The sequence below is a fragment of the Engystomops pustulosus genome, chromosome 3 (assembly GCF_040894005.1).
Source record: "Engystomops pustulosus chromosome 3, aEngPut4.maternal, whole genome shotgun sequence".
Lineage (NCBI taxonomy): Eukaryota > Metazoa > Chordata > Amphibia > Anura > Leptodactylidae > Engystomops > Engystomops pustulosus.
In genome coordinates this window covers 52608291-52626058 of record NC_092413.1, presented here as the reverse complement: position 1 = coordinate 52626058, position 17768 = coordinate 52608291, and the positions used below count along the sequence as shown (strand labels likewise).

Here is a 17768-nt window from a genome sequence, read left to right as displayed (position 1 = left end):
CATATTAATATTAATATTAATCGTATTTATCAGATTGCCTTGCAGGTCAGCCATCTAATAGCTCATGCATGCTTTTTGGATCTTTAGAAACCTGGTTAAGAATTCTCACCCTAGAGGAACTATTGTTTGCTAATAAGGGGATGGAAAATTAGAAAAGGCTTGTTGGGGGGAAGCAAACATCCAATTCTTCTGACCTGGTTAGCTAAACCAAGTACCATTATTTTCTATGAGCTTCTTTTGTTAATGTACATTACTAAAAATAGTTTAAGTCAAAAATCCCAGTCCTGAAAAAACATCAAATGTATCATGCAAATATTTTTTGTGACCTCTGCTACTTGTGTTTCCATCAATGCAGCACCTGCATCCAGGTCAGTTAGCGCTGGCAATGAAGGCAATATTACAATCACCAACACAAGTAAGTAAATGAATCAACTTCAACAAAACGTGATTACAAACCATTTCCCTGTAACGTTTGTTCTTATTTCGGGTTTACTCTTTATTGTCTTTTGTCACGTTAAAAAAGATTCAAATATTCAGTATATTTCAAAGGTACATTTTGTTCTTTCCAATCTTGTGACCTGCTTAATACTGAAGACACATATTTTTTCCCTTAAACTGGTCATGCACTAAAGAAATAAGACAATTTTAACAATTTTAGCTGATTACTTCTTGATCTTTAAAGGGATTTTCCCACACCAATAAGTCTAACTTGCTTATTGGTGGGGGTCTCAGTTATAAGACCCCACAGATCACGATAACACGGGGTCATATGAAGTCCTATGTACCCCCATCAGAACCCCCATCACTCCAAGATTACCAAGTACGACGAGGGGTCCGACTAGGGTACATCGGACCTCCCGTTCTTGTTGTTACAGAGTACAAACAGTCATGTGAAACAATAGAAGTGAGGGCCATGTGGATGAAGGGCGTGACACAAGATGTAAACGAGCTTGTATAGTGGTCCAGCCATTATTTGTAAGAGAACATTATAAAATAATTTAATAAATGAAAATTCTTTATTGAAACAGCCATCAGCCGCCATGTTATACACTCACCGGCCACTTTATTAGGTACACCTGTCCAACTGCTTGTTAACACTTAATTTCTAATCAGCCAATCACATGGCGGCATGTAGACATGGTCAAGACAATCTCCTGCAGTTCAAACCGAGCATCAGTATGGGGAAGAAAGGTGATTTGAGTGCCTTTGAACGTGGCATGGTTGTTGGTGCCAGAAGGGCTGGTCTGAGTATTTCAGAAACTGCTGATCTACTGGGATTTTCACGCACAACCATCTCTAGGGTTTACAGAGAATGGTCCGAAAAAGAAAAACATCCAGTGAGCGGCAGTTCTGTGGGCGGAAATGCCTTGTTGATGCCAGAGGTCAGAGGAGAATGGGCAGACTGGTTCGAGCTGATAGAAAGGCAACAGTGACTCAAATCGCCACCCGTTACAACCAAGGTAGGCAGAAGAGCATCTCTGAACGCACGCTACGTCGAACTTTGAAGCAGATGGGCTACAGCAGCAGAAGACCACACCGGGTGCCACTCCTTTCAGCTAAGAACAGGAAACTGAGGCTACAATTTGCACAAGCTCATCGAAATTGGACAGTAGAAGATTGGAAAAACGTTGCCTGGTCTGATGAGTCTCGATTTCTGCTGCAACATTCGGATGGTAGGGTCAGAATTTGGCGTCAACAACATGAAAGCATGGATCCATCCTGCCTTGTATCAACGGTTCAGGCTGGTGGTTGTGTCATGGTGTGGGGAATTATTTTCTTGGCACTCTTTGGGCCCCTTGGTACCAATTGAGCATCGTTGCAACGCCACAGCCTACCTGAGTATTGTTGCTGACCATGTCCATCCCTTTATGGCCACAATGTACCCAACATCTGATGGCTACTTTCAGCAGGATAATGCGCCATGTCATAAAGCTGGAATCATCTCAGACTGGTTTCTTGAACATGACAATGAGTTCACTGTACTCAAATGGCCTCCACAGTCACCAGATCTCAATCCAATAGAGCATCTTTGGGATGTGGTGGAACGGGAGATTCGCATCTATGTGCAGCCGACAAATCTGCGGCAACTGTGTGATGCCATCATGTCAATATGGACCAAATCTCTGAGGAATGCTTCCAGCACCTTGTTGAATCTATGCCACAAAGAATTGAGGCAGTTCTGAAGGCAAAAGGGGGTCCAACCTGTTACTAGCATGGTGTACCTAATAAAGTGGCCGGTGATTGTATATAAGTCCAAGGTGAAAGTGACTGCAGAGAAGCCTGGAGCTTGGTATATATCTGATGTTTGCTGGATAACCGTTGGGATGAGGACATAGGTTGGATTAGTAAAGGGAGAGTTGACATTTCATGCAGTTAGCGAGTGTGATAGGCTTGCCGAAAAAGATGGGTTTTAAGAGGATGTTTGAAGCTTTGGAGGGTGGGTATTCGTCTGATAGTCCTGGGAAGGGCATTCCAGAGAATTGGGGTAATGGAGAAGTAATGGAGATGTGCATGAGAGGTTTGAATTAAGGTAGAGATGAATCTAATATCACTGGTAGATCGAAGAGCACGCGTAGGGCGATAGACTGAGATGAAAGAAGAGAGATAGGGAGGTGCAGCATTATACAGAACTTTGTGGATAGGGCCAAACTTTGTGGATAGGGAAAAAACTTTTCTATTCTGTGTTTTTTTTTTAAAGTTAAGTTACAGAATTCAACTTGTAAATTGCTTAGGCTGCTTATTTCTTTATAAATTTAGCTTTCTAAGAAAAGCTAGAAAAGGTATGTGGTATACATCCTTTTTATGTAGGTTAGCAAAAAAGTGATCTTTCAAGATTTTCAGCTGAAAGTATATGTGTATAGCCATGATTGGCCACATTGTTTTACTTTTTCCGTTAAATGATCTCCCTGTTATGTCAGTTTATTTGGACATATTGGGGCAGATTTATCAAGCAGTCTGAAAGTCAGAATATTTCCAATTGCCCATGGCAACCAATCACAGCTCCCCTTTAAAATATTCATGAGCACTGGTGAAATGAAAGCTGAGCTGTGATTGGTTGCCATGGGCAACTGGAAATATTCTGACTTTCAGACTGCTTGATAAATCTGCCCCATTGACCACAAATCCTGGATTCAAATTCTTAAAAGTCTGAATATATCCATATGTACAGCCATTAAAATCCACATACAAAAGTAGATGGCAGGTACAGTAACCTACGTGTTTCGAACTAAACTTTTCTTGCCTGTTTTAAACGTTATGACTTTGCATTGATGCTGCAAAACCTAATTGGTCAGGATTTGCTTTTTTTTTTTACTATCACACTTGCTCATGTTATGCCTCAACTAAGAACATCTTTTTTTGAAACGCATAGACTGCTGTGCCTAGCTTCTACGTTTTTATGTAGATTTTAATGGATATATAAATAAAGACTTTGGAATTTTTATCCAGGAGGTGCCATAGTATTTGTGTTCTACATGTTGGATTACCATGAGGTTATAGTTGCTGGTGTGCACTCCGCTGAAAGTGAAGTACAGTATGTGTCAAACACCATAGGTTAATGTAGTCACTAGGGTAATGCAAAAATGAAAAACCACAAACCACAGTATTTATATTTTTTTAAAGCAACTCGGACAAACCGTGAAGAGACAGACGAAAGTTTCAAATCTTCAGTGACAATTGAAGGTCAATCCAGAATCTATATGCCTTCCCTCATCTGGAGACAGCCAAAAGATGGAAGGGAATGGGAAGAAGAAGGGTGTAAAGAACAAACAGATAGGCCACGGGAACTAGTACAAAGCCGATCTGTTCCATTGGAGAATGTCCTCAGTGAGCCCAGTGTTTTTGGTAAGATATACTCTTTGGAGGGGACTGCAACCAGAACTATGGCTTCCCGTGGATCCTAGGCTGGCAGCGTGGATCCTAGGCCGGAAGCAACATGGGCTCTCTCCAATATGAGACAAGTGGAGGTCATAAAACCCTGACATTTGCAGGGATTCTGTCTTGAGGGTTGGAAATTATTTGGGATTCATGATGGCATCATCTGATTTACCACACAGCAGCAGGACATTTTTTTTTGTATTTTTAGGGCTTGATACATTTTACACTTGGCATTTTATGCTGAAATATTCACTGTATGACAGCAGCCATGAAATTTGTTTGACATAGCCAAACATTCAGAAGACACAGACAATAGATATTGGGAATCTTCACAACAGCAGGAGATGAGGGTCTGAGCTAAGCTGCGTGTGACATTCATGGAATTATGATGTGAATTTGCTTATAGAGAACTCAACAGGGAATTTAAGGGATGAGAAAATCAGACTACTGTTTAAATACTGTATACAATATGTAACATTTATACTAGCGTATCCTCTGTCCATAAAGCACGGCTGAGGATGTGCTAATTCTTAACGCTGACATTGCAATTGTGAACACTGACAGAATCTCTCTCCACCCACATTGTGTTCTGATCCAATCACCTCATGGTCTGTCTCCCCTAGGTCCTTTGCCTGCTATGATTTAATATTTAATTACCTCCTGTTCACACTGCCTTTTATATTCTGGTATCTCTGACCCTTTGGCTGTATTCTGATAAACTAATTGCCTTCTGATTTTTACTGCATTTGTTATCTTGAAAGCAAAAAATTGTTTTCAGCTCACCATTTGTTGTCCACCGGCCGTGCGGATTGCTGGCTCCGGGACTTTGAGATCTGGATCAGAAGTGAAAAGAAGTTGCGTTCCGCACCAAACGTGGATTAAAAATGGTCAACTTTATTTGAAAATCCAATTAAAAATTCATGACATAGATTCATTCCATGGCAATGCCTCCCGAACAACACTGGGGAAAGGTGTAGTAATAACCTAGGCGATTTGGGTGTATAAACCGCCCTTACCGCCTTACTCATGAGTAAGGGCGGTTTTTATGCCCGAAATGCGTAGCTTATTACTACAACTTTCCCCAGTGTTGTTCGGGAGGCATTGCCATGGAATGAATCTATGTTATGAATTTTAATCAGATTTTCAAATACAGTTGACCATATTTAATCCACGTTTGGCACGGAACGCAACTTCTTTTCACTTCTGCATTTGTTATCTGCCTCTGTCTCTGACCCTGGTCTGGTGACTATTCTTCTCTTTTCTTAGTCTCCGTGTTTTGTACTTTTGTGTAGAAAGGGAACTAGTTGTCCCTTACTGCTAAGAGTAGATGAGGCAATCAGTCAAGGATAACTGGAAAGCCGTTTTAGTCTCAGGACCCACTGTCTCTATTTGTTTCATCTGTTTGTTCACAGATCCTGCAAAACACAATGCTTGCCGGTTTGCAATGGAAAAGATAAATCATTTTACAATTCAGAAGTATTTTTAAAAAGTTTTCTTTAATTTACCTATCTTATACCAAGTTCCAAATTTTAAAATAAAACATCCTATATACCGTAATCCACCAATAGATTTATCTCTGCATAGAATTTTGAACCTATTAACATTAAATAAGCAATCCTGACAAATTGTAGTATCATCTGCATTATTTGGTTACTCTATTCCTATTTACTTCTGGAAATGTATCAATAGTGGGTACATTATTGGTGCACAGTGCTCTTTTATTTAATAAAGTTTTATGGAATAGGCAACAAATATATATGTACAGAATTTCCAAAATCATTAGACCTAAAATCAAGGTCAAAGGGCACAGTTCAAATTTCACAGGATAAATACATTTATATGAATACATTACAAATACAGGACCCCAGTTATGACAATCAGTATCCAATGTAAGAATTGGTCTCTGAAATTGGTATGGACTACAATATATTTTAGATAGGACGACCACTTCTTTAGTTGTCCAATGAAAGATAAACTCTATGTATTGGTTTGTAATGCCTACACAATTTTGATGGGTAATTTCTTGCAAAATTGTGTCTCCATTTGCCATTGCAGATAGGCAAGGTTTTGGCCACTGTGCAGCACTTGATCATCTGATCTCTACCTTATCTTCTCATTGTGTACATTCACAACACTAATAAAAGTGACTTATCCTAGTGACCTATGTATATAACCCTCCCATAAAATATTTCTTAAGGTGAGTTGATCAGGGTTATTCCAGATAGCAGTGTTCCACAATGCTACTTTTCTTTGCCCACCACTTTCTCTTTTTAAGTTCATTTATTTTTGTAGACACATTTTCAAGGACAGAAAGTCACTCCGATATTATTAATAACCACAACACAACTTTGCACTGTACTTTGTGATCCTCGGAGGTATCCCACCACTACTGTAGGTCATTATCGAGTGCCAGTTTGATGGCTTAGTCCTCACAGTATTCTGGAGATACATATAAATATATCATAAAAACAACCCTGTCAGGTTTGACTTTAAACATTTATTTTGCAGACATGGTTTCTGTCTGTTCTTTTGTGGCTTGCAAAATGAACATCAACACATCAATAATGTAAATCATTTCATTGGCAGTCTGGGTTATAAAATACAGATGATGTATAATTTAAGGGTTATTTTGTGGGATTGCATTCTTAAATCACACTCTTAGCCTTTAATCTACATATATAGGGTTTTTTCAGACTTTAGGCATCTATGGCATATTTAAAAATATGCCACAAATGTTCCACCTCTACTATCCACATCTTAGAATTCTCCAACCCTCATGTTTCCACTTTTAATGGAGAGGGGCCATGTTTGACAACCAGTCTTAGGGTCCCCTTAACTATTAGCAGCAAATTGGATGAGCTATCTTATTTGTATGGGGGGAATGTTGGATATCTGGCAGTGACTTGAACTTCTCCAAAGAAATCCAGCTACAGATAAATGTCAAAAGTTTCACATAGGGTCTTGAGTATTGGTGAATGTCTTCTTATACTATGTGTATTAGGTAGATTCTGATCAACAGATTCCACAAGAAACTGAGAGAAAACGGCACTCACCATCCAGTGCTTTCATTACATAGAATGGCATTCTCATAATACACCTTGGTGATCACATGTGTAGGTTAATGAAGGAAGGACATGGCAGGGAAGCTTTCAGTAGAGGCAGTGTTTGTTTTTCGCTTTGTAGCACTTCATTCGGCCTCTAGGTCCTAGAGGGCAGATGAAACCCTAGGAAGTGTGAAACAACCTTCGCTTCTGCTGAGAGCTGTCCTGCCGTGTCCTCCCTCCATTAACCTGCACTTATGATCACCAAGGTGTATTATAAATTTGCATTCTATGTAATAAAAAAAACACACAAAAGGACTGGATACTGAGTGCCATTTTTTCTCCATTTCTTGTTGTGGACACACTTGGCTGAATGTACATGCATATAGGGAATCAGAAGGAATAATCAGCCAAGTGAGCATTTAGTATGTATATGAGCCACTTTTGTCTAGCGTACAAGCTGTAATGATATATAAATTCATATTGTGTGTAGTTACCGCGTTTTCATGTTTTCCATATGAAGCAAGAAGACAGACAGCTGCCAAAGACCTTCTTGAATCAGAGCGAAAATATGTCCTGAATCTGTCTCATATACTGAAAATAAGAGCCACTTTACAAGGGTCAGACATGAAGAGGACGGCTAAGGAGAGAAGGTACAGGTTTTTTAATGTAAAATATGATAATGGTAAAATATAATGAAGTCAACAGAGAAAGGAAACTATAGAGACAACAGTAAGACTGATATTAGCTGTATTATCTTTTTATTACTTTTAGAAACTTGAATTGAAATCACATACTGCATACAGTGCTTTATTATTGTAATGGAACATTACTTAGGTTACAGGATACTTTCATATGCTAAAGTCCATAATAATGAACAAGTAGAAACAGAAATTTAAGAAAATAAGACCTTCTCTAATAATAAGCAAATAATGTTAGCAAATTTTTAAAGAATATTTAGGACAGTTTGTCCAATTTTCAGTGGCTTTATCCATAAAGCCCAAAATAATTGTGTTATGGAATTACTCATTTAAGCCAACATCTTAGGATCTTTTAGCTAATATACTGTATTTGGGGAAATACATTTCTCATCTAAGCGTTGGGACTTGGATAGACACACACAGGTCATAAAATACATTTTATGGATACTTTTTCTTTAAATTAACCTCATAGTTCCCTTATTACATATAATATGGACTTATAGAGGAAATAGCCGTATCATAAGCATCATTTTCTTGAAAAAAATTTATGGAACGAAAACATTATATACAAATAACCCTTTCTGTGCACTTTGTGCATAACTGGCTGGTCCATTGCATCTTCTCTTGCTCAGTTTCAGAGGGGGAGCTGGGATTTTTCAATCAAGGTCAAGTAGGATGTGAAATTGGGCAAAAATTCCTTGAACGCAGCTCCCACACCAATAGAGCACCGAACTGATCATTTGTATACACATAAAAATGTTTTCTCTGCTTTTGGGCCAAAGGACTTTCTTTAGATGCAGGTCACTTTACCTACTACACCATATACTTAATCTGTATGTGACCAAGGATCTGGCTGGCATGACAGTGTACATATCATAGTATCATAGTATCATAGTATATAAGGCTGGAAAAAGACGCATGTCCATCAAGTCCAACCTTTAAGAATTAAATAAATGTTTTATCCCCATAACCTGTGATATTTTTGCTCTCCAGAAAGTCATCCAGGCCTCTCTTGAACATGTACATAGAGTCCGCCATAACAACCTCCTGCGGCATAGTCTCACTGCTCTTACAGTAAAGTACCTTTGTCTATGTTGATGGTAAAATTGCCTCTCCTCTAGGTGTAGAGGATGCCCCCTTGTTCTGGTCACAGGCCTAGGTATAAAAAGATCTTTGGAGAGATCCTTGTACTGTCCGTTCAGGTATTTGTACATTGTAATGAGGTCTCCCCTCAGTCGTCTTTTTCCTAAACTGAATAATCCCAAATTTTGTAATCTGTCAGTGTATTCTAATCCCCCCATTCCCAAAACTGTACACAATATTCCATGTGTGGTCTGACCAGCGATTTGTATAAGGGCAAAACTATGCCTTTATCATGAGAATCTATTCCTCTCTTGATACATCCCATAATTTTACATGCTTTAGCAGCAGCCGCCAGGCTCTGGTCACTAAAATTAAGTTTACCATCCACCAATACCCCCAAGTCCTTTTCAGCTCCAGTTTTACCAAGTAATTGACCGTTTAGAACACAATTATACTTTTTGTTTCCATGGCCCAAGTGCATAACTTTACATTTATCTACATTAAACCTCATCAACCATTTCTCTGCCCATCCCTCAAGCTTCCACAAATCCCTCTGTAATGCTAAACTATCGACCTCAGTATTTATTACTTTACACAGCTTAGTATCATCTGCAAATATTGAAACTTGACTGTGTAAACCCACTACAAGGTCATTAATAAAAATATTAAAAAGAAGTGGCCCCAATACTGACCCCTGTGGCACTCCACTGGTAACATCAACCCAATCTGAGAATGTGCCATTAATGACGACCCTCTGTTTTCTATCACTAAGCCAATTACTTACCCAAATACACAGATTTTCTCCTATTCCCAGCAGTCTCATTTTATATACCAACCTTTTATGTGGCACGGTGTCAAATGCCTTTGAAAAGTCCAGATATACAACATCCACAGCGTCCCCCAGATCCAGTCTTGAACTTACCTCCTCGTAGAAATCAGATTAGTCTGACAGGACCGATCTCTCATAAACCCATGCTGACGCTGGGTTATAAGGTTGTGCACAGTGAGATACTCCAGGATAACATCTCTAACAAACCCCTCAAATATTTTCCCCACCACAGCAGTTAGACTCACGGGTCTGTAGTTTCCAGGATCGCTATTTGATCCTTTTTTGTATATTGGTACCACATTTGCTATCACCAGTCCTGTGGAACATAACCAGTCCTCAGTGAATCTTCAAATATTAAAAATAACGGTCTGTCTATCACGGTACATAGTTCATGCAGAACCCGGGGGTGTATGCCATCTGGCCCCGGTGATTTATCTATCTTAGTGGTTGCGAGGCGGCGCCGTACCTCTTCCTGGTTTAAACTGTTGACATTCCAAAAAGAATTTACATTATTCCTCATTGTGTCATCCACCAGGGGATTTTCCTGGGTAAAGACAGTTGGGAAGGCGACATTCAGTAGACTGGCCCTTTCCTCATCTCCTTCCACCATGACCCCCATGTTATTTCTAAGGGGGCCCACACTCTCTGTTTTTAGTTTCTTATCAATTATATACTTGAAAAATAATTTGGGATTATTTTTGCTCTCTTTGGCAATTTTTCTCTCAGTCTCTATTTTTGCAGCCTTTATCTGCTTTTTACAGGATTTATTTTTCTCTCTATAATCCTGTAATGCCTCATCGCTACCTTCACGTTTTAGCACCTTAAACGCCTTATCTTTCTCGCTTATTGCTTTCCTTACAAGACTAGTTAGCCACATTGGCTGTTTCTTGTTCCTCTTATGCTTTTTCCCATAAGGTATGTTTCTCACAGGACTTTTTCAGAATATATGAGAAAAATTCCCATTTTGGGGGGGGGCTTTTGTCTTTGAGAACATTATTCCAGTCTATGCCTTTAAGGTCTTCCCTTAGTTGCTGAAAATTTGCCCTCCTGAAGTTTAGAGTGTTGGTTGCCCCTTCCCTGACGCTCTTAATAAACCGTAGTACAAAATCAATGATATTATGATCACTATTCCCCAGGTTCCCCCCAACCTGTAGTTTTGATACCCTATCAGGTCTGTTGGTTAGGATAAGGTCCAGCAGTGCCCCCCCTCTTGTTGGCTCCAGGACTATTTGCGATAGGTAATTGTCTTTTGTTGTTGACATATAGAAAGGACTTTCACTGAAAATAGATATATGGTTGTCAACCTCCCTATTGAAGAACACTTTTCACTGAGGGGAGATACAGGGAGTATAGATTGGTTAAAACTTAACCTTTAATAGATTATTAAAATGTTGATGTTAAAGATACATCGATAGTGTAACCAGTGTAAACCTGACACCATTGAGTGTGCAAAATAGGTGAGATTTAAAACCCCCAGACTACAGGTAGACAGTCACTCTTCGAATCTGGGACCAGTTGGATATGCAGAGGAGGCTGAAAAATTGTGGATACTATGGGTAGTCTGAGCTGCCAACCTAACAGTCCGTTATTATTTTCATGTGTGGACTGTATTGTGCTGCTCTGATAGACTAATTATCCCCCACTCGCTCTCCTATAGACTATTTATTTGATCCGACGCGTTTCCTGAATACATTCATCAGGGATCATGATACACTAAGTTAATAGTAGACTAGACTTCGAAAATTCACTCATGTTCGGTTAGTATATCTAAACACTGATACAGCATCTCCCCGCATTGATGACAGCGGCATCCCAATCTAGGGATCTAACAGACAGATTTCTAGAGCGAGGGTTTCCTAGAATATTCATTAGTAAAGCCTTCCAGAATGCATTATCTTCCAGAAGAGAGGACCTTCTAGTGCCCCACATCAGAGAGGAGTATAAGGCTCTGCGCCTTATTGGCACTTTTCACACCAAAGCAGAAGTAGTCAAACAGATCCTGAAAAAATACTGGCGCATTCTGAGGCAGGATCCGGATCTTAAAAATTGTTGCAACCGTTCCCTTCAATTACATACAGAAGAGGGAAAAACTTACGGGATAGGCTGGTTCATAGCCATCTGGAACTGGCTCGAGCAACAACGACATGGCTTTCGCCTCGGACCGGTACCTTCAAATGCGGTGATTGCAGTGTTTGCCCACTGGTCCTCTTGGGGGACACGTTTCGAAGCGTGAGCACGGGGGAGACATTCTCCATCAGGGACTACTCCAACTGTCGAACAGAAGGAGTGGTATATATGCTCACATTCCCGTGCACGCTCAACTATGTGGGCAAAACCCACCGACCGGTTAAAATCAGGATACAGGAACATGTTGGTGACATTAGAAACCATCGGGAGATGACAGTAGCTAGACACTTTGCGAATGAACATAGCAGTAACCCCAAGTGTTTACGCTTTCAGGTCATCGAGAAGGTTAGACCACCCAAACGTGGAGGCAATTGGGACAGGTTGATCTGTCAAAAGGAGACTAGATGGATTTACACCCTTAGGACCATGGAACCAGATGGCCTTAATGAATGCATGTCTTTCACTAGTTTCCTGTAAGGTTACTGGTACTTACCTGTACTGATGGCGCCAAGCGACGTTGCCTCCCTAATAGGCACCTGTAGCTTCATAGTCATGAACACTGTGTAGAACTATAGGGCCTGCATATCCACCTCCTCCAGGCTTTGCACTGCATATATGTTCACCTTCATATCTGCTCATTCTCATCAAATTTTCCTTATCTTTATGTACGTTTATATATTTGATTGGTATTTCCACCTACCCTGGTCAAGGCCTCAGTGCTTTACAATCATATTACATCATGTTTGATGTTTATTTGTCCATTGTTTATCTTAGTCTGTCCATTGAGGGTATATCTGTATTCACAATACCCCACCAGGGATGCTAAGTGATGGGCATCCCTTTTATTCCTTAATACATTACATTTACCCCATATCTCTGTGTCTGGCACATATCGGGGAGTGGTCTATTCTATTGTTTATTGTTGCCCGCATATCTTCCAATGGCCGGGATCCACGTCATGTCGGGGCGTTCCTCTGGGCGTTCCGATGACTAGTGGTCACATGACCGGAGGTCACAAGACGTACAGTCACATGACCAGATGTCAGTTCCGGCCTCCGGCCTTCCATTGGAAGTACCATCTATGACGCGAACGGGGTGGGCTTAGTGCGGAGGGGTATGTTACCCCGGCCCGCTCCCATTGGTTGATGGCCACCCTGTGAGGACAGTGGAGCGCGTGGCGTAAGCGTTATAAACCCGGCGTTCCCCGCGGGCGCTTGCCGCTGTCATCAATGCGGGGAGGCGCTGTATCAGTGTTTAGATATACTAACCGAACATTAATTAATTTTCAAAGTCTAGTCTACTATTAACTTAGTGTATCATGATCCCTGATGAATATATTCAGGAAACGCGTCGGATCAAATAAATAGTCTATAGGAGAGCGAGTGGGGGATAGTTAGTCTATCAGAGCAGCACAATACAGTCCACACATGAAAATAATAACGGACTGTTAGGTTGGCAGCTCAGACTACCCGTATTATCCACAATTTTTCAGCCTCCTCTGCATATCCAACTTGTCCCAGACTCGAACAGTGACTGTCTACCTGTAGTCTGGGGTTTTTAAATCTCACCTATTTTGCACACTCAATGGTGTCAGGTTTACACTGTGGTTACACTATCGATGTATCTTTAACATCAACATTTTAATAATCTATTAAAGGTTAAGTTTTAACCAATCTATACTCCCTGTATCTCCCCTCAGTGAAAAGTACATATAGAAAGGACTATGATGTATTTCCAAAGCTCTGGGACATCATCCATCCACAGTGTGGGCGAAGCATTAGTTACCAGTGGTGAAGGCTTGAAACAGTGATGAATCCCCATAGAAGTGTTCAGGCTGCCAACTGACTACAAGAGCTCAGCACCAACTCCAGGGAACATCACAAAAGTAACAATGCTTGTCTAAATGTTGAGCGTAAATAAAAATTGTGGGGTAATATTTTCTGAACGGATCAGTGGAGCTCCTTGGACGCGAATGGTTTTATTATGCCCCACAAGAACAGCATATAACAGTAAGAACATCATACCACATGTCAAACATGATGATTGGTGTTGGTGCTTTGTTGTCTTATAGTTTGGACAAAACATGGTATTATTATAGAAAATCACTAGATTCTATCAAGTGTATGGCTGTAAATGATTCATGGAACACTTATTAATGCGACCTGTTACCAAGTACAAGCCGATGAAACGTATGAAGCATTGCCGCTGAGCCCCTGATCATTTTATTTATTTTTTTGTAGAGGTAGGTACGATTGATGTAATCTACCTCCAGCTCTATCATACCAGTGTTACTTTTCTCAGTAACACTATCTGTTAATGGTCATGGATTATAAACAAATTAAAGGAAAGGTTATATTTTACTTGTAAATCTACTGAAATAATTAGTTATTTTTCAGACAGTAAATGATGAAGGTGATAATAACTTTTATAATCTTTTTATTATTCCATTAATTAGGATGATTGCATCTTCAAGGGTCACTTTTTGTTCATTTCTTAGTTTCTTCCCCAGTTCCTTGCGATATTTGATCCAACATCACCTGGACTTGCTCCACGTATTGCAGGAGAGAGTAGTAAAATGGTCTAAACAAGGAATCCTGGGAGACATATTCCTCAAGTTAACAAATGATGAGGTAACGCTGCTGATTTACTAAAAGTTTGCTTGTTTTTATATCATACTTTTTTACATTTTATTATGTTGAAATAAAGTCCAGAGATCTTAATGAGTAAAAATATTTCCTTGGCAATAGTATATACCGTATGTGGAGAGGTGCTATCACTGAAAAAAGCAATTGGCCATCACATATATTGTGGCTGAGGCAGGGCCAATTGGTATATCAATTGTGTCTGTGTCTTAAATACACAGACACTATTTATTTTCTTTGTAGGCCACATAACATACATCATTTCACATATATAATTCCAACCAGTCTCTATCAGTCCTGGTGTTTACAATTTTGTTTGCCCCGGGATCTAGCTGTAAATCTTCTGATTTACTTTTTAAACTGGTTTTATTGAAAGTGTACAACAGCCAATAGTAACCTCACTAACCTCAACCTACAAGTATAATATCTTATCACATTCCGTGTACACAATTTATTTTACATAAGAAGGATGTAAAAACATCTAAAATACAAACTCTATAGTGATGCTGCTAGGCCACGTCCATACATAACCAGTGATTAGGTACTAAAATACAAGACTTCATCTCCTGAAGAGCCTCCCCACAATGTTTTACTCTGCCCACCATCTTGTCCTCCTCGTCTCCCATGTGTCTCACAAACACATTTCTGGTGTAAGAGGAACATGAATATTAAGAACACCTGTGAGCAATGATGTCACTTCCTGCCAGTACGACTGGATGATTGAGCACATCCGAACCATGCGCCAAAAATCTGCATATCCAGTGGGACATCTCAAGCACCCAGGGGCTTGTTTCCTACTCATTCTGTACGGTCTAGCAGGGGCCAGACAACATTGATGAAAGAAAAATACCTGTATTATCTTATTTTTTTCTTGCTTGGGACACATACAAAGCAGACTATAAAGGGCCTCAACATACATCTCATCCAATAAATTAGGTATCAGTGTTTACATCTTCTGATTATTATGGCCGGGCAGATTCTTGTCATGACTCCTGTCTGCTCCATGCAGTGAAATCTCTCCCCCTCCCCCTCTATAGCAAAATGAGATCACACATAGACACACACAGACAGCAAGCAGCATCCACAGAATTACTATACAAGCTAAAGATAAGATAAGATCGTTATAGCAGGAAGCGTGTAGCAGAGCTGTCTGTGTGTGTTATAGCTGAGTAAGCAGAGTGTCATTGTATGTTATATCCATCTCATGGATGTCATCATCTTTCATCTCTGATCTGCCTCATCTCCCTTTTTCTATGTGTCAGATGTTAGTTAAATGTTAAGAAACGAAATAAAAAAGGAGCTAAACCTGTACCCTGATAATCTTAGCACATTGTCAGCACACAGGGAGCTTAATGGGGCACATTTACTTATTCGGTCCTGCGCAATCCCCGATCTGGAATGTCTGCCGGAATGCACATCTGCCGTGATTCAAGAAGATCGTGCACCCGATTTTCTGTTTATGTCACTTCCCTGATCAGATCCGCCAGAGTTCACCATCTTCCTCTCAGTATATGTAAATGCATTGGATGCAACACAAATTTAAATGTTAAATCCCGCACTCAGTCTGAATCCATCAAATCGTCTGATGACCTGTCCCCCGATTTCTGTTGCATGAAAGCTGGCGCCAAAATCCAATCGAGTGCAACAGGGTTGCACAATCCCTGAAAAGTCGGGAAACCTCACGAAAATGCGGCCGTGGGACCTGCAGTAAATGAGCCGCAATGTGTCTGCTTAGAGAATCCCCGCCCACACTCTGGAATTTTACACTGACCATCACTGAGTGATGGGAGCTAAAACATCAATAAAACTGAGTAAAATGCTAAAGTAAGGGTATTATTGTTATTGTGTAAACATCACTAGGGGTTATAATTTGAGAACTTTCTCTCATGGTCAAACCCCTTTTAAAGTGCAGTTTTCTGTCTGACTTTGCACTGAAAAGAACATGTAAACTGCTTGCACATGTCTTTATAAAGTGTCTGTGCCAGTTCTGTGTCTGCACTGTGTCTGACAAGACAGAAAAAAGGAGCACATAAATGGGTGTTAGTGCTTAGTCAAATTTTGCGGCACATTTATTACTGACATGCGGCACAATTCTGTAGCATGAACACAGTGCAGCAGAAAAAAAAATGGTGCACACTTACATAGCAGTGCAGGATGCACCAGATTAATGAAGACTGTACACTAGTTTTGATTAATCTGGCGCACCCTGCACACTCCACAGGCAAACTGCACATAGTAAAGACTGCACTAGTTTTGATAAATGTGCCATAATCTTCCTTCCACCTAACACATTCCCCCACCAGACCTAACTATCACAATTCATGGCTCCACATTCTCCCTAAAGTCTGCTGCCATGGAGTCATCTTTGACTCTGCCTTATGCTTGAAGTCCAATATACAGACACTTACTAAAACACCAACAACTCAAGACATCTCTCACATCTGATGAAAATAGAAGAAACACGGGGAGCACTCACATCTTTCTCGGACACTATACGCGCAAAACAGTCTGTCACCTTGTCTGTCTGATGTTGCCACGAAAATAAAGATTTTTGGATCAGAAGATATGAATAAGTACTTGTCGTGCTCAAAATCTCCAAGGCGTAAGACAGCAGAAGGTGGAGCCACCTTCCTTTCTACCTTTGTATCTCTCACATCTGACCCTTCCTCTATCCGTTGTCTACTAAATTGCTAGTCCATGCCCTTATCATCTCCAGCTTGGACTATTGCAATATTCTACTCTATGCTCTCCCAGCTCATTCCTTTACACCACTCAGATCTACCTTTAGAGACAACACGTCAGGCAAAGTAACCCCCAAAACTTTATATATTTTCATATTAGAAAGCATCTTATCCATTCATTGTCCCTCTACATGCCTGTAAAATTAAGCAATCATGTACTAAAGCTGTATGCAAATGACCTCAGAGATGTCTAACGAGTGATTATCATATTAAAGCTGTCCAGCTTATTCATGAGTGGGAGGCACAGCCAACCCCAAACCCCCCCCCGCCCCCAGTGTGATTGTGAGCCCTCACGAGCAGGGTCCTCCTTCCACTTGTTCCTGATCTCTGTAGTCTTGTATTTGTACTGGCATTTGTTTTTTTATTAACTTAATGTATGTTAACCCCCATCAGCTGAGTTAAATACACAGTTCCATGCCATGCAATATAATATAATAGTGGTTCTAGGGTCCGGACAGGGCATTTTGGGCATCAGTAAATATAGTGCAAATAAAAAATATGTCCCTCTAGCTTAAATAATACACATATAAATATATAACTGAAATGTATATACCATAAACATATACCTGCAATAAATGTAGTAAACATATAAATATATTCCAGCAATGGATATACCAAAGACATTGATAATAATGACTATACTGCACATATAAATATTTACCTGCAATGATTAAACATCACACATAAAAATATCCTGCACATATAAATATATACCAAAATGAATATAC

The 17768-nt window shown here is 40.0% G+C and overlaps 1 protein-coding gene across 5 annotated transcripts in view; it reads left to right on the top strand.

The window, feature by feature from the left end:
- The window catches only part of ARHGEF33 (Rho guanine nucleotide exchange factor 33), a 78188-nt gene that overhangs the window by 43216 nt on the left and 17204 nt on the right, over positions 1-17768 (top strand). For 4 of the 5 annotated variants that reach the window (XM_072140788.1, XM_072140784.1, XM_072140789.1 and 1 more), the window contains 4 exons: positions 356-415; positions 3622-3843; positions 7441-7570; positions 14155-14287. In XM_072140788.1, coding sequence (XP_071996889.1) covers positions 356-415; positions 3622-3843; positions 7441-7570; positions 14155-14287 — 545 coding nt within the window. The remainder of the gene's footprint in view (positions 1-355; positions 416-3621; positions 3844-7440; positions 7571-14154; positions 14288-17768) is intronic. The other variant, XM_072140790.1, reaches the window with a different exon arrangement.